The sequence below is a fragment of the Apteryx rowi genome, unplaced genomic scaffold (genome assembly GCF_003343035.1).
Source record: "Apteryx rowi isolate R43461 unplaced genomic scaffold, aptRow1 scaffold_439, whole genome shotgun sequence".
Taxonomy (NCBI): domain Eukaryota; kingdom Metazoa; phylum Chordata; class Aves; order Apterygiformes; family Apterygidae; genus Apteryx; species Apteryx rowi.
Genome location: NW_020450693.1, coordinates 377,705 through 402,791, shown reverse-complemented (window position 1 = coordinate 402,791; position 25,087 = coordinate 377,705). Strand labels below are relative to the sequence as shown.

The 25,087-nt window shown below is 39.0% G+C and overlaps 2 protein-coding genes across 5 annotated transcripts in view; both read left to right on the top strand.

Annotated features, from left to right (window-relative positions):
• Positions 1-12,723, top strand: part of CMSS1 (cms1 ribosomal small subunit homolog) — a 250,130-nt gene extending 237,407 nt beyond the window's left edge. For all 4 annotated transcript variants that reach the window (XM_026076756.1, XM_026076758.1, XM_026076757.1 and 1 more), the window contains 7 exons: positions 714-843; positions 3,837-3,896; positions 4,613-4,715; positions 6,193-6,253; positions 7,109-7,196; positions 8,786-8,874; positions 12,464-12,723. In XM_026076756.1, coding sequence (XP_025932541.1) covers positions 714-843; positions 3,837-3,896; positions 4,613-4,715; positions 6,193-6,253; positions 7,109-7,196; positions 8,786-8,874; positions 12,464-12,547 — 615 coding nt within the window. In that variant the 3' untranslated portion in view covers positions 12,548-12,723. The remainder of the gene's footprint in view (positions 1-713; positions 844-3,836; positions 3,897-4,612; positions 4,716-6,192; positions 6,254-7,108; positions 7,197-8,785; positions 8,875-12,463) is intronic.
• Positions 12,724-13,898: 1,175 nt separating this feature from the next.
• Positions 13,899-22,823, top strand: LOC112971376 (cell cycle control protein 50C-like). Its single transcript, XM_026076755.1, has 7 exons — positions 13,899-14,102; positions 14,908-15,018; positions 16,251-16,352; positions 17,743-17,833; positions 20,016-20,153; positions 21,223-21,432; positions 22,516-22,823. The coding sequence occupies exons 1-7, from the start codon at positions 13,899-13,901 to the stop codon at positions 22,701-22,703; spliced, it is 1,044 nt and encodes a 347-aa protein (XP_025932540.1). The 3' UTR covers positions 22,704-22,823.
• Positions 22,824-25,087: the final 2,264 nt, after the last annotated feature.

Genomic DNA, 25,087 nt, shown 5'->3' with positions numbered 1-25,087 from the left:
AGCTCCCAGGACAAGCTCCCTTGTCTCTGTGAAATCTCACTGTCCCTTCAAAAATCCTTACTCTAGTGTTCTGTCCTAACCACACTCTCCAGCTCCCTTTCACTTCTGGGGCTATGCTGTCCTCATGGTGGCATACATGTCCTCCTGACAGCAAATTCAGTTCAGCTTATGCTGCTGAGAAATCTTTAGCTGGCTTTTCACAAATGAATCATTTCTCTGTGAGAACAAGAAGGGCTTTGCATTGGTGCCATTCTCTCCAGGCTGGCTGTCTCCTTGAAAATCTGCCATATTCTGAAATGATCCTGTATTTTTAAATGATCATTCAGATGAAAGGAATCCTGGGCTGTTCTACCCCCACGATTCATTTAATTATGCGAAAAAATACAACAACACTTTCATTTCAACAATGTCAAGATCTTTTCATTTATAGAATACCATTTTCTCTACTCCTTATTTAAAGGGATTAGAAGGAAAAAAAAAACACAGAATTTTCTCACCTATTCCTGAGATAATGTTCCACAGGTGTAAAATAGTATCCTAAAGTCATGTTCCAGGCTCAAAATTATTAGACTGGTTTAAAAAGTTGTACATTTTAAAAGAACAAAATAGCTGCTGCACTCTTTTAAAGTTTGCCCTCTGTTTTTGTGAACTTTAACTAGTCAAACAGCAAAAATGATAAAAATGCCTTGCATATCCCCTTTACTTATTTTTAGAAGAAGATTTCTGACATTCTGGAAAAATCCTCTCCGAAACCTGGTGTCCCTAAAGATCTACAGAACCTGCTCAGTCAACATTTTGGTGCAAAACGTTCAGTGATTGAAATGGAGGAATTAAAACTATCAGGTAACCTATCCTATATAAAATAGATAAAGAATGCTTTTTTTCCTTGATACCAGTGAGTTCTTTTGCTGTAGAAGAAAGGGAATTTTTTTAGGACAGGTCTCCTGAGTTGAATTTCTTTAAGGAAATATTGTCTTATACTGTATATTGCTTTGCTGTTTAAGTGGAGATGTTAGTTTCATTGGGACAAATATGTGGATTTTTTGTAGTTGTGGAAACAAAAAGAAACATTGTTTAAATGTGTGCTTTTATTGTAAAATATTAGTTCCAGGAGTTTGCTTTTCTTGTAGAAATGATATGATTCCTAATTAGTAGTTTCCAAGATGCTGAGAAAGACTGCAAAAAATTATCTTATTTCTGGGATTACCTGAATCTGTCCAGATGTGTAATTGAAGGGCTGACAGGTGTAGACAGAGAAATAACAAAATGTCATTCTGACTTGGTTATGAGATGTTGAATGCAATGTTTTTTAAGTGGGTGGCATGAAATAAGATGGTAGCTTTGGTCCAAGTGTAAAGTGAACAATTTTTAACCATGACTGGGACCCTCTGGGTTTCCTGTAGTCTGTCTCCTGTTAAAAGCCAGGGATAGAAAAGGCAAAGCAGGGCAGAGTGGGGTTAGCTTCTCTCTTTCAGGTTACATTAGAGATGAAGGCAACATTGAACTGCTTTGCCTCTTACTCTACAGATAAAGAGGAATTCATTTTCTAGGCACTGTCTATATGAAGACCAAACTGCCTGGTAACAAGCCTGCATATTTCTTTCATACTTCTTGAACTCTTAGTGACCTGTGTCTAAGCTAGCAGCCTTTTAGCCTGACAGTGCTTTCTCTTTTTCAATGTTTAAGCTTGTCTTTCTAGATAAATATGCTCTTTCTTACAGCTTCCTTCAGACATCCATGATTCTAGGTTGACCCTTCTTTATTTCTTTAGGCCCAGTTCAGCTTTCCTCTTGAATCAAGAAAATCTGGAGGAGCCCTGCATGGATGGCTTTGAAATGCTTATATTAAATATTTCTAGATCTTCAGGGTTGTGTGCAAATAATACATTGCTTTGGTTTCTTTGCTAATAAAAGAGGCCTTCAGGCTAGTGAAGTGATCCGTTTCCATATGGATTGGCTCTTGGGTTGGATGGAGATGTTTTCCTTTCTTTTTGTGCTGGGAGTTGGAAGCTTAGAGAGCCAAGGAGTTTACTGACTCCTACAGCTGTCAAGTTATTCGCATCAAAGCACAGAGCAAAGTTACAAGCAACTACATGGAGTTGTGTGTTCTTGTTAACAGACATAGTTAATGCAGAAGCTCAGGTCTGTAGTCAGCATGGTCTCTTGCTGCAGGCTGGAGCTATGTTGTTTTTCCCCCTTTCTGGGACTTTTATTTAAAGTTGTTGTTAATACTCCAGTTCTGCTGTGTCAGTGAAAAATCAGTGAAAAAAATCTTTTGAATTGCTCAGTCATTAATGAGACTTAATATTTTCAGATCAGTAAAATAAGAGCTAAGATAGATTGCCACTGGATGGAAAGAACTAGGGTGGATATAAAGACTTCTTCTATTATCACCAAATGCTTACAGTATTGTAGCAGCCCCAACCCTTTCCCAATATCATCAAGTGCATGTTTTAAACATGAGTTTAAAAGTAAATCAGCTGCTGATCCTTCAGTTGAACACATTCAAACTTCCTTTGGAGCTCAAGTCCCACTGAATCTCAGGCACTGTTTTTAATAAAAGTGATCAGGGCAAAACACAAGTTTTTAGCCAGACAATGCCCATTAAATGGAAGATACAGTGATGGAGAGCACCTATTCTCAGGAAACTACACAGGCAGGACTTTTGTCAGACTCCAACTATAAAATAAAATTGTCACACTGTCTGTTCCAGAGGAAATCATGTATTAACGTTGTGTGCCATCTCCATATGAACATGAATAACGTGTGAGGAAATCTCCTTAATTTAGTTAGTTACTGCTTGTTATCTTGGATGTATATTCTTAAATAACTGGTTATTGTAAAATAGGAAATATTTGATCTGTGTCATTAGTAGATGTATCAGCAAACATCCGGTTCCCAAGACGTGCTCTGAGGGGCAATGCTTCATGCAGAAAGACATCAAATATATTGGTGCCTGGAGAAAGAGTTGTTAATGCTCCAAGAGAGTATATTGTTCCAGCAGGTGAAGGACCCTTAAAAAATATGGCATGTTTTCAGGCCATCTAATTTTAATTACCACTGTAAGAACCTAGACTATCTATATAGACTCTGGAGAAAGGAAGGAACCTCCGAAGTACCTAAGTGAGGACCTTGTCTTTCTTTGTTGGCTGTATATGGAGCCTAAAGCTAAATAGTATGTCTCTGCCAAAGAGTCTTTTTAAGACTCATTAGTTAAGATAGTGACCAGGTAAAAGACCGGGAGTCAGTGGGAAATGAAGGAAGAGGAAGGTATTAAAAAGCAATGTAAATGTTACCCTTTGCACTGGTGTAGTGAGTTAGATTGCTGCAATATGAAAGGCCAGGAAGAAAAACAAACTCACTGAGAGGAGAGTGGCCAATGTCTCGCTTATTGGTACGTTCTCCTTACAGAGTACAAATTGTTCGAGTGACCTACAGATGTCTTCCATCTTAGACTGGAGTAATGGTCTGGCAAGTTGACTGTACAGCTTTTGGCTTAAAGCCTTTGATTGATCGTGGCAAAGACATATGAAAACTTGCTTTAAAGTGTTTGATCACACTTGTGCAGTACTGTGTGCAGGGTTACATGGTGGGAGAAAAGAAAGGAATTGCAGTAGGGTTGAGAGATGGTATCTTAATTGACTTATCCAGTTTAAAGCTTGTTGCTCTCTAGAGGTGAACATGAATCTGGTTTCACAAATGGTGATTTATTGAAGATGGATTTTAATACAGGTGTGTGATTTAATCGGCATAACCAGTGGCTATGCTGCCAACATATATGCTCTTTTTGCTTTTACAAATACATCAACAAAAATATTTTCTCCTTTCTGTTTTCAGATTCCTGCTTTTTGCCAGCCAATGATCTCACCCACAGTTTTTCTTCATACCTGAAGGAAAGTGAGTTAAAATGTTGGTCAGGATGAGAAGAGTTGTATGAAAAACATTATTAATGCAATACTATTGCAGCTTTTTATCTGCACTCCCAAATGTCTTTAACTAAGAAACATTAATAACTCTTTAGGGGTTTGTTTGTTGTTTGTTTGTTTGTTTTTTGCATGACAGGTTTTGTGTTCCTGGTTCTTTTTTACTCTACAGCTTCTCTTTGCATCAAAATGTTTTGGGGTTTCTTTTAATTGCTTGAGATTCTTTCTAAGTAATTTATGGTTGCTTCATAAGTAGGTACATGTATTATCTTACAGTAACAATCCTGAGACTGTCTACTGGAATTAACAGAGAGGATTTTTATTCTCTTACATATCTGGGTAGAAGTTCTGGTCTGGTAAACGTTTCTTTTCGATTGTTTTTCTGTGATACAAATTACTGTATGTGGCAATCTAAGACAGTGGGCTTGTCACCTTACAAAATGTTGAATTTTAATTCTTACCTAATTTGTTCAGTTGTATAATATGTCTGTTTTATTTATATTAGGCATTATGTTTTCCAGTGACCAATGACTGAATGTAAAAGTTTTGCCCTAGATCCAGACCTCATAGGAGTCAGCATGTGTGTTCTTGCTGCTGGCTACCATTCATCATGTACTCTTGTAATTTAAAATCATGGTGTGTATATAAGTAGTACTTTCTCAATGTGTTATATGGGCTTTTTCATTGCAGTCTGTCCTAAATGGGCAAAACTTCGTAAAAACCACAAGGAGACGAAGTCAGTGGTGATGCTGGTTATCTGCAGTTCTGCCCTTCGTTCCTTGGAACTCATCAAGTATGTTGAGAGCAAATGCTATGTTGAGGTTGGCAGTCAATCAGAGGTTTTGTCTTGGAACCACAGATGTAAAGGCAAAACTGGGACACTGTCCTCTGCTAGCCAACAAAGTTACTGACTCAAACTGAGGCAGTATCCCTTGCTTCTTTAAACTGCAGGGGTGGGGTGTTTGGTTTCAGACTGAAGTAGCACATAGTAGTACAGTTGCATGGAAGTGCTATTTTTGTTAAAAAACAAAAATAAAGTGTAGCCAGTTTAGGGAAACATGCAAGATGTTATACTTGGGAACATAATAAACCCATAAAACGTCATGACCCACCACTAGAAGTTGTGACTGTAGGGTCATGATGTTGTTAGCACCAACGGTAATGAGGACATGGCGTTCCAGGAGCTCCAGTGGCGAGGCGGGTTTCTGGTGCCTGAAGATCTGTGTCAGTGTTCTCAGCTGGCTCAGGACGACTTTTCGTGTGCCCTTTCCTCCTTTTTACCTTCTCTTCCTCTCACTTTCTTCACCTCATTCCAGAAAGTCTTGATGACTTTGTTAAATCAGTGTATATCTCACAGATTTCATGGTTGTCTTTTGTGCCTTGACCCTGTTTCCTGTGATTATCTGTTAGTACAAAATGAGATCACAAGTTGGGAAGTTTAATTCTATGCCACAGATGAAAGTGTAGAAATGACAGATGTGCCTGTAGTGCTTAGCACCTGCATGCAGATAATACCATCTGAAACTCAGGTGGTTTACATGTATATTTGATATCTGTATATAAATGTTTAGCTCTGCAAAAGAGAAATTTGAAAATTTGGCTTGCTGCAAAAAGTATTCAGAAAAAACCTTTCTTAAATGACATTCAGTAAATACAGAATGTGTTGCCTCCTGCTTGGTTAATAAGGAGCATAAAGTTTTCGGTTATGTGCCAAAATGTAGAGTCAAAAAACAAGTCAGGTTTTCAGACAAATGAGTTTTGGCCAACTGAGATTTGGACAATGGAGTTTCCTTCTGTAGTAAAGACTGTGGCAGCCTAGGTGTTCCCAGTGGCAGCACTGCATGAAGATTCTGTAAAATGTCCATTCACAGATCTTTTGTTTGTGTGCATGCAAACACATGTTCAGTCATGCTTGCACATCAGTAACAGAGATATTTTTGAATTCGAATTTAGCAATTAGTCCATTCAGAACTAAGTTAGTTGTGAAAGTACAAGCCACGACTATTAAATATTCTCTGACAATCTATCTAAACAATATTGCTCTTTAATTGTATCTGCTGTTGTGTTTTCCCAGCTGTTGATTTCTCCAAGTAGCAAACAAGAATGAACATAGTTTTCAAAGTACAAATAAGGGTCACTGGGGAGCTGTGTGTCTCAGGCATGTTGGGAAATGCCAGCTAGTTTTGCTTTCCTCCTGTGTGGTCTTAGTGCTAGCCTTGATACCTGCATTTCAATTTCAATTTCAATTTTTTCAATTGTTTTATTGCTAGGTCAATGACAGCATTTAAAGGAGACTGCAGAGTTCTGAAATTGTTTGCAAAGCACATAAAGGTAAAAAAGCTACAAGGGTGTTTCTGTAAAACGACTAAACCACTAACTAGTGTCATGGTGCTTTTGGGCGGGATAATAATGCCTTTCATTTAGGGTTCCTCTCGGAGCCCATTTTGCTGTTTCATGCATCCAGCCAAACACCATCTCCAAGCTCTCCCATAACTCTGGTGCAATCCTATGCACAGTGTAGATGTTCATGTACTATGTTCTAGAGGTGTTCCCCATTCTTGTGGGGTGCTCTTTCAGATGGCTTTTGCATGTTTAAATACAAATAAGGCTCACACATACGTTTGTAGAAGCAAACTGTACCAGTACCTACACATGCATATGGTAGTGAGATGCCTGGATCCCCAATATGCATACCTGTTGGCGAGCACAGGTGATGGCAATATTGGAGGTAATGAGTGAAAACTTGGCCTTTGCTGTAAACACTGTCAAACACACAAATGTCACATGCTTTATTTCACCCTTTTCCAGTGTCTTTGTCTTGAGGCAGATTAGAGCAGATACAGCTTTATCAGTTTTCCAGATATTTCTAGAGAATTCGTTTAAATACTTAAGGAAGCATTCTGTTCATGCCTCATGAAATAATTGGTACCATGGGAGACTTTCAAAGCTGAAAACAACTGACCTTCTAGAAAAGTCTGATGCCCAGCTGACTGTTGTGTTTCTTAAACTCTCTCCCAAATTTATCAGTCTGACAGTCTGAAAGATGAGTTACATTTGCTACTTGATAGTATCCTAGAAGGAGAGCTGTGTCATCTTGAATTTATTTCCATCCTGGAAATACTCTTTGAGAACAAATTTTAAACAGTTGTGATTTTACTGTGATTTGTCTTTCTCTCTTCAAATTAGATAAAAGAACAGATGACTATGTTGGAAAAAGGTGTCTTCCACATTGGAGTGGGAACTCCTGGGAGAATAAAAGCGCTAGTGGAGCAAGGTAGGAGATCAAGGAGGGTTTTTTCAGTAGGTAACTTATACATGGTGCAAGAAGTGAGATTTCTGTTGCTTTTGATGGTCTTAGGCTGACTAAAGTCTGTGGATTTGGTGACTAAGCTGTGGAGTTTTATTTTTCCACTTCTACTGTGTTGATCAAAATGAGGTCAAGATTCTAACATTTAATTTCACGATCTCTTTAAATTGGCATGAATCAATACTACTACGCAAAGATGGAGTAGCGCACGCACACATGCACACGCACACGCACACACATACGCACACACACACGCACACACCCCACCCACACAAGAGTCTGTTTGGCAGCTCAGTGAACTGATCCCAATTAAAACTAACCCGAAATGCAACCCACATGCAAAATTGGGTAATGAGCAGGCAGAGGTGGTGGACTTCCTCTTTTGGCAGCAATACTGATTTGTGCAGACTTGTAAGTGATTGCAAAACTCTGGTGTAAGATTTAAAGTTCCAGGAAACCAAACACTGCAAAAGAATCAAAAGGAAGTAATGGCAGAAGTTGTTGTATCATGTATCACTCTGAGCTCAGTGTAAACTTTTGTGGGGGGGTGGAGAAGAGATTTGCTTGCTGATTTGATTCTATTCCTGTTTTGCCATGTAATGAAATTAATTATTCTATATAAATCTCCTTTTCTCCTCCCAAGTCTTGAGTAATTTTACTTACTCAGTGGACATTATATACAAACAAACCCAAACAAACAACAAAATCACAAAATGATAAAGTGACTCTTTCTGTTCCACTTTATAATCACTGCCTCACTCCAGCTGTGGTTTCTTGTTCAAGGACTGGCTATGGATTGGGACTGTACTTCTCCTTCCAAAAAGGGGCACGAGGATACCATAATTTTGTTGCTTTCCTGTGTCCTCCACGAACACAAAACCCGTACTGCTCGACACATCAGCACATAGCCATTGTTAGGAGGAGGCAGGTTATGGTAAGGTCACAGTTTGGTGTTGTAGTGGCAGGTCACTAAAGAATGGAGAGCAGTCAAAGAACTGATGTGAAAAATTGTGGCCATCATAAAGAAGACCAGGGAAACAGATGGGGACTCCTGGAGGATCAGTTCAGAAAGGGCCTTTTTCCTCTCTCACCACCATTTATTTGAAGGATAAAGGAATACTTCGGTAGCACCCGACTCACATTCACATAGCACCCAATCCTGTAAATTGCTGAGCACTGTCAGTTCCCATTAATGGGATTTTTCAGGCTTGGGTCCTTGTAACTTACCAGCTCCTCATCAGCAGTGGAAATTCAGCTCCTGTGGTTTCATGGAAAGGAAGCTTGGGGAATTATTTGCTGGCAGGATGTTAGCTCTTGACAAGCCTGGCAACAGTAGTTGTTCTGCTTCTGTGTTTATCTTCCAAAAAGGCATGGGATTATGTGGTTAAGGGAGTTTGCAGTGTCATTGCATTACTTTTCCAACCAGCAAATGTAGTATTTAGTGTTCAAAGATTAGTTTCCTTGGGAACTGAGAGCAAAGGATGTAAAAACCAAAAATCATTTTGATAAGCACATGTCACATTATCTTGGTACTGAAATTTGTGTTGCCTTTTCAGATGGCCTGTGCCTGAACTCCACAAAGTATATGATCCTGGATTGGAACTGGAGAGATCAGAAACTAAGGAGAATGATGGATATCCCTGAGGTACTGTATAAGCACCTGTATGTATTGTATTCTGTGTACTCAGTGCTTTTGATTCAGACAAATTTAGTGCCTAGATCTTGTCAGTCAGGATTCCTTTCTGTAAAGCAGACTTCAGTGGTCTAGAAACACAAAGGAGTCAACATTTTACTTGCAAGTCTGTACTCTCAGGACTCAGACTTAGCACTTGCAGGGGTGTGGGGGGTGTTCTTTTCTGTTAAATCATCCTGCAAGTCACAGCTGTGACTTCTGCAACTGTTTTGTGAATCTCTCCTGTTTATGCTAGATAGTTGTTCTGCCTGTCCCAAGGAAGTGCTCTCAGTAAGAGGACCCTGTGCAAAAGTTTTGTCAAAAACCAAGTAAAACCCTTGAAGAAGCTTTTACTGGCCTCTAGCTGAGGGTAAGATAGCTTCCTGTGAGTAAAGCTATAGGCAATTCCCCTTGTTTTGCAAGAGTTAGGGTACAAACCATGAAAAGCCATCTGTCATCTGTAGACTCCTTTCCTGATAGTTCATCCTTCTTTTCAATTCTGTATTCCAGCTTTCATATTTATTGCTGTCATGAGGCATGTTTACCGTGTGCTGTGTGTCATCAACTTGTATTTAGCCAGCAGAGAGGGAAAGAAGCAGATTCCTCCATGCATCATTGTTAAAAAGCTCCCATTTTCCTGCCCAGTGTTAAACACCTTTAGAGCAGACCAATACTCAGAATCTCCAGGGGAAGAGGACTTTTTTTGCATATAGACATTGAGCTCTTTCACAAGTGAAACAAATTGTTAGTCATTAATCCTGCTCTTCACTTATCTGTGTATTTGAATGTGCTTTATATTACAGACCCACATACACAAAGGTGCACCTTTCTAATAATATTGGATAACGTGCCTTGCCCGCAAAAATACATTGCAGAAATGAAGTAGCAAAAAAGAACAGCTTTGGTTATTGAGGCAAGAAGGCTCCCTCTTGTGGTAAATACACAAGGCTTTTTTGTATGGTGCTTGCATTCACCTGTAAGTGCAGGAATTTTTTAAAGACCAAAGAATTAGAAGTCACAAGCATTAGCACAAGACAGTAGTTCCAAAGTTGAAGGCTGGGGTGGAATGAATTTTTGCAAGTCAGATGGAGCAGGTATACACACAGACTATAGGTGATCCACTTCAAAAAGCTGAAAATTATATTGTTAATACTTGTTTTTGGTCTATTGCAAACCTGAGCTATCCCTTTCAGCTCCCTATAGGTAGTATCACTGCATTTCTGCATGCCTGTCTGGGAATACAGTCCAAAAATTGTGACTCCAGCTGCATTTTATTAAGGGAAAATGGCTATCTTAATATTAAAATAACAGAAGTAAATGCTCAGAAGTCAGGCATAGTTCAAGTTGAAACCGAATATGTAGGAATGTTACACCTTCATGTATAGTAGTAACCTAAGGAATAGATATGTATGTATGATTACAGAACAGTGTATTTGTGATTACAGAAAAGTCTTCAAACATGCCCTGTGGCTCAGATAACAAAATATACAGAAATGTTTTTCATAACTTGAGCTATGTAAGTGAAGCATCTTGCAGCAATATGTGCTGCTGCTGACAGCAGACAGATTTACCAGAAGTTGTTTATACCAAATGTAAGTAATAAAAGGTACCCAGATAATGTTTTAGAGACAAGGCATCATGACACGGTGGAAACCAATGGATCATTCTGGCAACAAGCAGACTTAAAATATGGAATACTGTCTTAGTTAGCAGAGCATCTTGCTCTCCTACTTGTATAAAATTTGTCAAATGCATGCTCATTAGCAATCTGCTTTTTGCAAGTGACTTTCCATTTTCTGCACATAATTGTAAAACTACAGCAATAATAGTCACAAATTTCCTCAGAGGATTTATACGGCCAACAACACAATTTAAAGAATTGGTGGTTAGATGTACTAATTCTTTTGCATCCTGTGTTGGTTGTGGAGGGAAAACTCTGCCCTTAAAATTGTGAATGAGGCACACTGACCCATTTCCAGTGCAAACTTCACTTTGTCAATAATTGCATCTCATTTCTAAGGTGCTGTATGGATACATTTCAGTATAAATAAACCAGTCTGTATAATGAAATAAGTAGAAAGCAAGAACAGCTGGAAACACATATACTTTTCTTTTCACTGAAGAGAAAATCTGTAGCTTCATTTTAAAGGTGCAAGCTACCTGCTGTTCCTGTGCTCACTTCATAGTCAGTAGAATATTATGCACACAGGGGTGTATTCTAATAAATATGTTAATTATCCCATATATCCATATATCACTCCTGCATCCCATCATATTCACAGAATGGAGATCACCCTGATCCAGGGCTCTTTTAGTTGCCTCAACATCTCATTAATTAATGCTGTCTTTTTTTCCTATGTCTCTTGCTCTGTTCATCCCAAACAGTGGAGAGAAGGAAATAAAAACAAAGCTTGTGAAGAAGCAGGAGGAGGGGGATGAATGAGTTTGTCAGACTCCATCTTGGGGAGCTTGAGTTCTGCTAAAGCGTAAAGATTTAAATAAAAATTGATTGTTTACTTCTAATAAGTCTAAAGGACAAGTTTCCTGCTTTGAAAGCTTCCTGTATAGATGTAGATGACAATACAGAGCTGTTTCAACTCCTAATGTTACTTGTTTGTAAGATTCAAATGGAGTTTTTTCAAACATTTTGCATAACAGACTATATTTTTTCCTTCTGTAACCATTACAAGCACTGAGCCTTGACCAGATTTGAAAATACTAAAAGTTTAAGTTTCAGGTTTCATGACCTATCTCAGTAAAAGGATTTGTAAGAAATGGACCTGTCATAGGAAGAAAACCATTTTTACCTTGATGTAGCACAACTAGTGTGTAGTAGAGACTGGTCAGATTTCTCGCATCATTTATTCCTGTGCCAAGGGAAAGCAGGGAGGGGTATAATCCCTAAAGAAAATTTGCCAATAAGTTAAGAAAATTTGCCAATAAGTTATACATAAGTGGGAAAAAGTAACTATAAGAAAGCTCCAGAGTAATGATGATATCAGAGAGGCTTCTTTCCCTGCTAAAGTATGTAGCCAAAGTTCATTCTCATATACATTTGTCTTTTATCTTTAGATAAGCAATAAACTACAGGCATATCTATATTATAATCCAAAGTAGTTTGCATGCAGCTCATGTAGACCTGTGTTTCACTTTTGTTCCAGTGTTTCAGACACTAACAACGTTGTGGCTGTAGTAGTGCAATGCTGCCATTGGACTTACTGCTACGGGATGATACTCTGGAAAGTCCCACAAGAATTTTGCAGCCCAGCATGGATCTCTCGCCATGGCAGGCTTTATCAACTCCATACCAGTTACAGCTTATTTGTAGCTACATTAGATGTGACTATATGAACTATAGTTGTACCTTAGGATGGCAGAGCAGTTAGATATTTTACAAAATGAAAACATTCTGGAGTTCAGGACTCTGTACAGGAACCTCTCCTTTAATTTTGAATCCCGTAATAAAGTGCCTAAGTAAATAAACTAAATAGTGGTGCATACCCAAAGCATTATCAGTAACCGTTGGTGCTTTGTTTGATTTTTTTGTTTGTTTGTTTTCCAGATAAAGAATGAAACAATTGACCTGCTGGAGATGAATATTATAAAGCTGTGCAGAGAGGGATCTGTGAAGCTGGGACTCTTTTAATGGTTTTACCAACAAGAAAGTAGTCTGCAGTTGTAGTTTACTATGATCCTGTCTGCGATTGGCAAGTGATCAGCGGGTGACTGAATTAAGAATTTTGACTTTTCAGAGGCCTATGCACATTGCAACTTTTTATGAGTTTCCTTTCTTTTAATAATAAAACAGATATTTTGTCTGTAGTTTTAGTATGAAAGACTTTTATTGCACAGGCAATGTGATGTTGCAATTAGATGTACATTGCATTCACTTGTTAGATTTACTATTTTATGTCACTAATAAGACATTTAAGATGAGTGAACGTGGGTTTGAAAGTCTTCCCAGAGCTCAATTCCCTGATATCTCCTTCTGCTGTCCCAAAGGACACGTTTGCTTCTCTCATGAGTGGTAAGCTGATCCCTGCTAGTTCTCGCCTTAGAGGGTCTTTAACAGTGTTGTGTGAATTTATATTTTTCACCTATCCTACACTTGACCAAATGCTATTTTCTGGTATTACATGATAAATTAAATTCAAAATATCTGTACATTAAATTGAGACTTTATTTTGGTTAAATCGCTAAAGCATGCGAAAAATATTCTGCTGTTTGTCCACTTTAATTAAAAGGAGATGGTCTCTGGGTGATTCTGTTGTCATTGTGGATAGCAAGGGAGTGAAAACAATTTTTTTTCATAGAAGGCCAGGATGAATATAGGTGGGCAACTCATCAGCATCTTGGGAGGCCATTGATCCAAATTGATGTTTTTAGAGCTAATTGCCCTCATACTATAAAGAGCGTGCACCCTTTTTACAAACCTAAACTGCATCTAGATCAATAGCAATGAATGTAATAGGTTAAGAAAATTTGATTTGGTCTTCTAAAGCAATGTAGGTTGGCATTAGAACATTTAGAAGAGAGCCTCTGGGCCACAGCAGTCCTCCCCAATGGCATCCAGTGCAACTGGAGTAAAGCCTCTTTCATTTTATCCCATGCTTCTGAGCTGGGCAGCTATGAAGGTGAAGGAAGAAGAAATCATGAATCCAAGATTGCACAGGAATTCCAGTATCTCTACAAATGAATAAGACATAACAAGTACTACTGAATTGTGGGACAGGAAAAAAACATGTATTTAAGTCTTTCCAGGAGGCATGAGCTGGATGCTCTGACTAAATTACACAATCAAGTGATTGGCACAAGCTGATCGTGGTGATCCAGGCACAAAAGTAAAAATGAGGAAGAGAGAGATCTAGTTAATAAGTAATTCCTCGTCATAATGCAGGTTTGAACAAACAGTGCAGTTTCCCAACAGAAAGGATAGTATCTCAGCTTAAACACCCTCCAGCCCAAGTATATTATTCCTTCCTCTCACCAAGAAGAATATGAAAAACAAGAAGAGTCAGGAAGCACAGACACATCCTTCCAGGTGTCCGGATAACAGTGCCTTCAAACAACAGAAGCTGCCAGCCTGGAAGCCCCAGCTCACTATTACAACTGTGCTCTCCAGCTTCTTTGTCACCGGAGTGTTCTGCCTTTCTGTGGGAGTCTGTCTCGTACTGTCTGCAAACAGCGTCAGAGAGATCCAGGTTTGTTCGGGGGGGTTGTTCTTAGTATTCTGGTAAGGAGAAACTGGGCTATGTTTGGTGAAAAAAGTTTGAATTTGTGCTTCCGGATAAAGGTGGCAGCAATGGCTCCATGCATTGTACGCATGTCCAACAGCCAATATTCCTGTGAAAATCCTCAGAGATAAGTGGTCACTGATAAAAAGTGGTTAACACTAGGTAACATCTGAAATGCCATCATTATTTCCTGGGTGTTTAAAGAGAAATAAAATAGTCCCTTTGATAGTGTTCAGCACTGAAAGAACATAAATATTTGCTGGGGCAAAATCTTAAAATGCAGAGAGCGATGATGTTTAAATATTGTCTCCTGGAGGTAGCGTTGGTTTTGCCTGTGGTGGTGTTCACAGACTTCTGCTTGGAGCCAACTCTCAGCCCTACATCCAGGTTGTTGTTCAAGAGGGGCAGGCCACATTTAATGAGGGAATTCTGATGTGTTTGTCAAGCATTACCTGGTCAGCCAGACCAAATTGTTGAAGTCTGCTCAGCGCTCATTTGCTGAGGAGTGAATGTAATGGTTCTCCAACAATCATCGAAAGACTCTAAAGCAGCTTTAAACAAGGGGTTAAATGTGCCAATCTAAGTGGTGAGTCCAAGTCCTGATTCTCTATACCTCTGTTGTGTTTTGGTTTTGTTTTTTAACAATACTTGTTGACAGTCCAGAACCTTTAGAAGAGAATTGCTCTGAGAGTTCTTGAAGCTAAAACACTAATCTTTTCCTATGTCCATGTCCTTTAGTACAATATTCTGCACTTGTTCACTTCTGTGACAGATTAATTATTCAGATGAATGCTCAGATTGTTCAAAACTTCGTGAAAATTCCTCTAATTGGAATAATGAATGCTACTGTTCTGTTGACTTCATGCTAAAGGAAGATATGCTGGTAAGTGGATGTGAGAATCCAGCTCAAATTGCTTAGTAACCTCTTGTTACTTATATCACTGTATGATAAAATACATAAATTCTGCTCTGTGGAGCTCCTGACTGTACTTTTCTTTGTACTTCTTATGAACACGAAATACTCAAAATTTTACACATTTGCCTTTACTATTGATTTTGGCACATGTTAAAAAAGGGCTACCAAGAGAATTCTCCAAGGATCCAAGGATATCTCCAAGACTAGGGGAGGGAGGAAATGCTGTTGATTCAGGAGGTGATCTCTTTCCCTCTCTTTGAGTCAGTAGCAAACCCTTGCACTTGGCCTGGTGTTAGTTGTTACCGCAATGCTAAGCTCTCAAATGAGAAATAAAACTGAAGCTCTGAGCAGTTGTCCTAAGAAAGCCCCCATAGTGCTTTTGACAGGGGTTATGCAGTTAATCTCTAAGATCCTTCATACATTTCAAGGCTAGTAATGTCATTCTGCAGTTTCAGTTGGAAAAAATATCCTTCATTTCCTGTCCTAAACTGCTGGGTAATGTTACTGATGTTCTTAAACCACCTCATGTTCTGCCAAAGAGATCTTATGCTTAGTACTGCATAAATGATCCCTTAAAATTACAGTGTGATTTAAATTACAAAGTCACTTTAGGGTTCTTAAATATTAAAGAGGCTGTTAAAATATTCTGTGAGTAATCCTTCAACTACAGTAGTGTTTTAGATGAGAAGATTATTTAACTGAATTATGATTTTAGAATAGTTTAATAATCTTCTTTCCAGCTTATATTTGCCTGCCTAGCATTCTCCTTTAAATTATGGGGCTAAACTTTCCAAAGGGTTCAAGCAACTTAGGATAAACAGCCCTATTTTACAAAAAAAATCTGAAGGAATTAAGAGCTAATGGCTGCTTTTTGAAGTTGTTTGGGCACCTTGCTTCTATGGAAAACAGGTGCCTCCATGAAATTATTCATAATCGTTGCAGGATCATGGCCAGTCATTGCCATCTTGAGTAAAATAATAATCACGCATTTTAATTTTATTTTTCATTTGGGGATTTGAAGTATGTTTAATTTGTGCCAAAGCACAATGACTTTCAGTGGGGTAAGGAATAGATTTTAGCCAGTGTGTCTGGAATGCAGTTATCAACAATCCCTTCCCCTTTCTTTTTTTAGTGAGTAATAAGATTTCTCTTGTCTGCTGAAACTTATCTAATTAAAAGGATTTGTCCTTGAATTCTAGGGTGATGTTTTTATGTACTATGGCCTGCAAAACTTTTATCAGAACCACCGTCGATACGTGATATCGAGAAGTAATGAACAATTGTTGGGTCGAGATGTAAATGTAAGTTTTCTTCTTTATATTATGAGATCATCAATATTTTCATCAGGTGGGTCTTTGACTGTATGGAGAGCTAAGTAAGCATAACTATAAATGTGTCAAGATGACTCCAGGGAGTAATAAGAAGGTACAGATTTTCAGTGTTTGGTCTCTGCTTTTCTGGTTGCTAGGGCCCATTTGTAATAAGTTAATAAGGGAGGACTAAATAAAATAATAAATAAAAGATGTCAGTCCAATGTTGCAGGTCTCTAACCTGCACCTTTTAGGGATTGTGATTAAAAAAAAAAAACTCGCTTTCAAATATAATTACAGAAAGCTTTTCCTTCTAGTGTTTTTAGTCTTCTTAGATAGCAATTTTATTCTTTTGATATGTGTTTTTATTTGGGTTAGGGAATTAAATTATTTTGGATCTTTCATTTTGCCATCTGGCTTTGGAAGTGGATGAGGAAAAGGTATGAGGTGAAATAGGTCATCCTGTACCATTCCAAAATATGCAACTTGGGGATTTGAAGAGGAGACAGGTGCAGCATGCCTGCGTGAAGAAATTGGAGACTGCAATCATTGCATTAACTCTGGGTTTTCGTTACAAATCTATAATGTGTTTTCTTTAGCTAAAAAGTAGCTTCTGTTAAAATATGCCATGCACTGTCCTGTCAGCTGATAGAGTTGTCCCATCATAATTTGTTGTTTTTATAAAATGCTTCTTGTAGCTCTCAAGACATGTTCCTCACACAACTGCTTCTCCAGGTGTCCGGCCAGCTTGTTCATTTGCATTCAGGTGCAATGGCTTTTGGCTTTTGTGTCGATCAGATACACAGCTTATCAGAATTATTTGGAAATGTTGTTTGTGTCCTTAAATGTGAAGATTTATAGCTTTTCAGGAATTAGGGTAGTAGAGAGGTGATGAATTTGAGATGAGCCTTTTGTTTTCCTTCTGTGCATTCATATGTCAAGATTTCCCCACAGAGAATTTAAATAATGTGGCTAACTGCATCTCCTGTTCTCCATCACTGAAGCAGTCTGCATCAAAATTTAAAAGAAAGAAAAATAAGATGTTCTAGGGTAAGTTGGGGCTGCAATGGAACACATTAAATTGCAGCTATGTTGCCAGAGCAGGTCCCAAAATGAGTGCTTGTGGTCTAGAGTTTGCAAGTCTGCAGCAGAATTTGGTGAAGATCTTAAGTTTGCTTACTGTACCTGCTATATGGAAGATATTCCTCAACTACAGACTCGTTCGTTTGGATGTACCTCTAGTGTGACCAAAAGGTACTGGAGACTTTTAATTATTCAGTGGCTTTTCAGAAGAGGAAATGAGAGGAAAACATTAACACCAGTAAATCAAAACAAAACCCCACGGGTTCTGTGCCTAATTGTTCTGTGACCTTGAATGCAGATTCAGAAGAGCTACTGTGCGCCTTTCACGACTTACCGAAATGGAACACCAATGGCTCCGTGCGGTGCTATTGCCAACAGCATATTCAATGGTAATTCCCTTTCACATCTGGCTTATTAATTTCCGCTTGAAACTATGCCATTACCCCAAGCCCACGAAGTCCTGGTAATGCAGGATTTCTCTCCTTCTCTCACCTAGGATTTTGTCTGGCAGTGCTTCTAAAATGGATATGGGGCTCTGCTCCTTACTGTTGAGCAACTTGTCTCTCATTTTGAAACTGAGGAAGATTTTTCATTTACTAAGGCATTCCTCAATGTGAATCTACTAGAGGACTGAGGAATTGAGTGCCCTGGTGAAAGAGGGATGATGATGTACACAACAGACTTAGTGTACTTCGATGCTAAAAAATACATTCTTGTAAAGTGATGGAAGAGCCCAGATTCTGCCTCCCCACAGTGGAGTGCTTAGAAGGAGGTGACGTGTTCCTGAAATTGGTTTGAACCTTTGGATCTATACACAATTTTATTTTGTTTTTGCATGCTGAAAGCCCATATGTAATCTTACTTGAATTGATTTGATCCTGGGTTTGATCCTGTTTATAGTAACCCAGTGGGCATAATCTGCCTATGAATACATTTAGGTTGAAACCTAGAAAAGGGCTTCTAGCTGTGGATGCAGGACAGTTTCAGAATGCATTTCTTTCAGAGCAAAGAGGTCAAAAAATTTTTTTAGAGATTTTGCTCCTCCACTCCACCATTTTTCTTCCTCCACTTTTCATATGTGCCACACAGCAGTTTTTGGCCATGCAGCAGCTGTTTTTCAAGCAGCTGTTCCACCCGCACCAGAGGGGTTGTGAGAGACAGCAGTGCACAGTAACTTCTAGATCCATTTGATTTTCATCTGTCTCTTCTGTCCTCACCTGCTCCACTGGAAGCTCAATTACTGGACTGGGCTGTAGGGCTCAAACCTAGGCCAGCTGAGGTACTGGCACACAGTCCACAATGTCCTGGAGCCATGGCTATAGGAACAGTATTCTCCTGCAGAGAACTAGGGATAGTAAAATTTTAAAATGCAGAAGGTAAATCCTCCAGTGCCTGCCTTTGTGTCAGTCCTTAAGGCACAGCATGAGGAAATGTTCCGGTTGGTGGTGATGTGGGTGAAGAGTGATGAATTCCTCTTCCAGTTACTCATTACTGTCCCTCTCTTCTGCGAGGTGGTGCTTCCCATTCCCTTATGACTGTTCAACTGTTTGTCTATTTGCTCTCTAATCTGTAAAGTGAGGGAGCCCGCCAAGTTCCTGCTACGGAGATTTTTAATGTGAGGTAGCGGGTAAGCGAGCAGTCAGACAAGCAGTTAAACAGGCAAAGCTCCGGAATTGGTGACTCTAAGTAATAAGCCAGTAACAAACAGCAGCGGACGTAGTGGGGCAGGGAATAATCATTCACCCAGAAGAGTGTCTGACTGTACGTTTTTGGAACTGTTTGGTAGTGTTCATGCCATTGAGTTGTGTTCTCGATGTTTCCTAAAATGCAGCCCATCTCCATTTGTATCTTCTAATGCCCCTGGCAGTCATCTCATTGGCTGCCTAGATATTTACATAGATGCTAACAAGACCTAAAATGTTTTTTCTATGTGTTAAACTAATTAATCTGAGTAAGAAAATATCATAGGAAAAACAAATACCTTTGCCCAGCGAAACAGGATGACAGGGGTCAGCACAATTTTAACTAAGTGGCTTTTGATTAAAATAATATTTGTGGCCAAGCTGGTAGACAAGGTCTAGTTAGCATAAAACTAAAGCAAAATTTTCTCCCAAGGGTCATGGATTCCCTTGACTGTGCTTTCACCTCTCCCCTACTGCCTCAAAACACGGGTTGTACAGCAAAACGACCAGTTCAGGATAACTGTCAAACAAAATCTAGGGAAAGTTAAGTAGCAGAGTAACTCCTGTAACTAGCATTCCCCCTTTAACTCCAAAAGTAAATTGCAAAGAGGTTAGTCACAGAGGAGCTGAGGGACAAAAGATATTTGCACATATTTCTACACAAGGATTCAATAGAATATATTGGTAGGAATATGTTCAGTCTTGAAAAATGTAAAAGTTCTAAGGCTCAGGAAGGATAATTCTTCTTCCTGTGGAGTATACAAGATTTCTTTTCTGTTCACTTGAAAGGTACTTCAGTGTGTCAGTTTTCATTAGTCATGCTGGCCACTAGAATGATTGTAAACACCTGTCTTTTACTCATACATATTGCCTCTTATATTCCCTGCAGATACTATTGATCTTTTTTACAATCTTAACTCATCTGTTATCCAAGTTCCACTGCTGAAGACCGGAAACAGTTGGTGGACAGATAAAAATGTGAAATTTCGCAATCCAAAATCACACAATCTTTCTTCTGCATTTGCAGGTAAGTATGGTTCTACTGGCGTTCCTTATTTTTCTATGGCTTCTCCTCCCCAACCCCAATGTATGGAGGTCTCCCATGCTGAGATGGAAACCACTCCCCGGAGAAATACCTGGTAGAAGAAGCTGCCCTTGAGGGTGACTGACAGCAGAAGCCAGATTTAGCAAAATTCTCTCTTTCTCTTTCCGCTGACCGTAGAAGCTGAGAGAGAGGGGTTTCAGAAGGCCGAAGCTAGCCTTTGTCAACACCCTTCTGTATTATTTCTTATAACAGTATAGTCTGTCCAGAGAAGGTAAGGATGTAATCTGTCTTTAGTTTTTCTATCGAAAACATCTGTGAAGGAGAATTGCATATCACTTCTTTCCTTCTTCTTGCCTTTGCAGGTTCTTAGGCAGTTGTGAGCCAAGCAAGACTGCCATCTTCAGCAGTTCTCTCAAACAGTCATTTGCTAGGGCTGTTTTTGTGTTAGGGTTCATCCGTATTGAAGTGCAGCTAAAAACTCTCTATTCTGGATTAGGGCATTGCTATGCTAGATGCCATATGAAAGAAACTTCTTTCTGCCTCAAAGAGTTAATCATCTAAGTAGTTCATATAGCATATTCTAAATATCATAGAATGCGCTTTTTGACTGCAAAAAGGTAATATGCAGAATTTATTTAACCATCTTTGGGTGCCTTTCTAGTTGTACAGGAGTGAATTAATGTGTAGAAACTGAAGCTAAACTCCTCCCTGTAGAGAGTATGTTCCTTGCTGAAGAGCTAGAATGAACAGTACTTTTATTTGTGCAAGTTGCTTTGTTTTTCATGGGCTGGAGGTTTCTAATGTGTACTGACCCATCAGGTATTGCTAAACTATTGTTTATTGCTAAACATATTTGTTCATTCATGTCGGAGGTGAATGGAGATTTTTAGATGTGAAATGTTCTCTAGCATATGCAATTTTTCAATACTGGACAGCATCTTGTGTCACTTTCATATTCTGTGTTGGATATCAGTAGGTGCCGAAGAAGTAAGCAATCAATCACCCTTTTTACTGACAGTCCGTCTTTTCTGCTTTCTTTCTTCCTCGCCAGGGACAGCAAGACCTCCTTACTGGCAGAAACCAGTATATTTGTTGGATGAGGAAGATGAAAGGAACAACGGTTATATAAATGATGACTTCATTGTGTGGATGCGAGTGTCAGCCTTTTCTACATTCAGAAATCTTTACCGCCGTGTCAGCCACACAAAGCAGTTTGCTGATGGCCTCCCAGCAGGAAATTACACTTTTCATATTTCCTATAGTATCCTTTCATATTGTCCAAGATACTCCTTAACTATTAGACGGTTGCACATTAGGTGGAAGTGGGTGTGTATAATAAAATGGCAAAAAATCCCAAACCAAGCAAAATATCCCAAACTAAATCATCATGAAAAAAACTAGTTTTGAGGGTGACAAGCCAGTACAGGTGGATTTTCTTTAGCCTGTGCAGATGTTAAGACATGTTACTCAAAATGGCAGCACATGGCTTTGGATTTGTCTTCTGAGATGGTTACCTTTGGCCAGAGGCAGAACATGGCAGTAGCAGGTTTTACACAAAAGGTGGGAAATTGAAGAGATGGCTGAAGATGTTGTTTTAGCTGAAATATTTAATACTGGCCTAATCACAAGGGTGTCTGCACCCTTACTGTGGAGCAAGAGGTGCAGAGGAGCGTCTGCCACTGAGCTGTGTGGCTCCGCGTCAGCAGAGCCCTCTGGCAGCTTTGAGCTGTGTTCTGACAGGAATTGTTCTCCTGATGAAACTGCACTCTCATGCTGAACAGCAAGAACATCGCTGACTAAAGCAGTTGCTTGGTCAACAAGAGTTATGCCGAGATGACTACAAGTTTATCCTTGCTCTCAGCCAATGTAGCTATGGTGTTAATATGCTGTAGCATCGCTGTATTCTGAAAGTTTGCACATGAAGAGATAACAGGTAAAAACATTCTGGATAGACAGGATATGAGAGAAAGATGAACATTTTTTATAAAGTTCTCCAAAGGCTCATTTTCCAATGAGTTTTGTTTACTGCTTGAAAATATTATGAAACATGTCAAATTAGTGCAGTAACAGTTGCATATTCTATGAATCTGAAAGAACCCCAGCATTTCCAGAACCACAATGAGATTATATGTAAAGTATCTGCATTTTTTTCCACCAGTTGCTGCTGGGTTTTTTGGACTAAGAATAGTAGAGAGGTCGCAGATCAGTTAAAGGACTTTTACAGCAAATGCAGATCTCTTGCTCCTTTAGGCCTTGGAAAGGATTTTGAGCACTTATCACTACATCCTTTCCTGCTGGAAATAATGTAAGCCTTGTTAATGAAACTTTAACATCCTTCTATCAGATTTCCCTGTTAGCAGATTTAAGGGGAAGAAACATGTGATTCTTTCAACTGTGGTATGGAGCGGAGGAAGTAACCCATTCCTGGGAATTGCCTACATGGTTTGTGCCATGGCAGCAACCCTGACGGGTTTTGTTATAACTGTCATCCACTTAAAGCTCAGAAAAAAGAAAACATACTTCCAGAAATAAGAAGATTCCCTGGCTTTCTGAACAAAAGCAAAGGTGTGCTGTGAACAAAGAACAGGCAGCACAGACCTTCCTTTCTTTCCCCTGTGCTCTAGATCTGTTTCGCTAATGGGTGTGATGAATATAAGTGAATTGAGGGGCAGTGCTTTTCCGTCATCCCAAGCCAATAATTGTCTGGAGCTATGTTCTTATTAACATAAGTGTGCTCCTAAATGTATGTTTCCTAGGAAACTTGTAGTGAGATGAGCTTCAAACAACAGATAGCTTAGTGATTTGGAATTGCCAGGGCAAAGAAATTATATGGTACTAAGATTTGGCTAGAAGTCAGGGTCCCTTATTCATTTCTTATTTAGCCCTTAATTCAGACAAATTCTGTTGACTTAAATGGGAGTTTTGGACTGGTAAAAAGTGAAGTCTTGATCCAAAAAAAAGGCTTGAGCAGGTAGAATTTACTGCTGAAGTCTGTTTATGTGCATGGGTTGAATGGTTTGGCTCAGGTTTTATATAAAGATCAGCTATTCTGACAAAGCAACTATTTTATTTGCATGTTGGTGAGGCATATTCATCATGATTTGATACTTGATTTATGATTGAATACAGGGTATTTTTTAGACATTTGGAGTGTGTTTAAACCCTCTTTGTTGATTTTATCTAGGTCTTGAGACTTACTTGCAGAGTTAGAGGGCATCAGAACACTGATTTACACTTCCGTAATTACATTTTAATAGAAAGCCTAAATTTTAGATCACTAACTGTTTCAGTGGTATACATTTTAGTAGAAATATCTATGTAACTCTAAGGCCACAATCCCTCTCCTTTCTACCCCACCTATCCATGCAAAATTTCATGCGAACTCTTACGTGACATAAAGCATCTGTTCTCATTTTAAGCCCCACTTGACTCATTGTCAGTAGAAAACATAAAGCATCAGAAAGTCCATCAAATTCATTTTTTAAAAAATAAACACTGCAGCTGGTGAATAGACCGTTATCACTTTCATGTTTATTATATTCTTAAATCCAAAATTTTAAACATTTAGAAGCTATTTCCAGTCTCTCACAAAATATAGGAATAGTGCTGAAGGATCTAGGTCAAGTATACCATGGTACGTGTGATTTTTAATATAATTTTTCTATTGCAAAAGTGCAAATGAAATAAAACAGTTTAAATGAATTTCTTTGATTAGTATTTTGCATGCCTTAAAACACCCCAAAATACTAAAACAAAAAAGAAACCACCGATGGTAATTAAGTTGCCTAATACCCTCCAAAATAAGCATCAGCCCCTTAGAGCAAGGGAAGGGAATGAAGCCTAGGGAGATTGAGTGACACTGTCAGGACCATCCAAGTCTGCTTTTAGAAGTCTCTCAGGCACTTAGGAGTTTATGACCTTTGGCAGATGGCCTCTGGTGAATTTGCTTGCAGCAATATAAGATACTATTTCCTTTAATGTCTGCTTCATAGTTATGCCACAAAAAGCAAAAGGAGTGCCGTGAACAGCAGAAGGGGTGCTGCTCCAGTTCGCAGCCTGGCCTGTTAGTACAAACTCACTCTGTCAGTGGTTTATGCTGATCTACTGGGCTAAGGCATATGTCACATTCTGCTTCTCCTGGTTGGGGCCAGTCATCTCCATCAGAAAGCTGGAGATTTGGGGTTCCGGTATTTCAAACCATTGCATCTGAATTTTTCAGGGGCTGTGTGAGAATCCTGCCCCTCGCTGGATTTGACAAGACAGGGCAGGAAGCAGTACACTTAGCGATGCTTAAGCTTATTAGTTTAAATCACTTTTGACAATGAGACATGCTCCTAAACCTTTTAAGTGCTTTTGAAAATTTAATCCCATGCAGACCTCTGGAGAGCCCTGATGGGAGTTGCTGCCAAAGCTGAACTCAGGATTTCTGGCTCCAAAAAGAGAACAGGATGACCTTTTTTTTTCTTTTTTCTTTTCTTTTCTTTTTTTTTTTAATCCTCTGAGAAACTGACTTTCAGGAACTGATATATCACCTGGGTGTTTAAGTCACAGTACGTTTGTCATTGATTTAATTTCTTCATGAAGTATCTGGTAAAAAAGTTAGGTAAAAGGAGACTAACTAATGAGGTATGTGTTTCAGTGAGTCAGTGTCTACCAGAAAAAACGTATTTAGAAAACACACTCAGCCTCACAAGCAATTCTTAAAATATATCCATTGTCTCCCAGAGGTTTGTGCAAGAACCCTGACTTTTCTCTTGAATTTTATGAAGTCTTCAAACCTAATAAGGGGGAAAACATATCTTTGAACAAATCTTCCTCTTGTTATTATTCCAGAAGTTGTCCAAGTCTTGGCTTATAAAACCAAAAACCCATTTTCATCTTACCACAGCTTTAATCACATCTTCCATCCTGCTTGC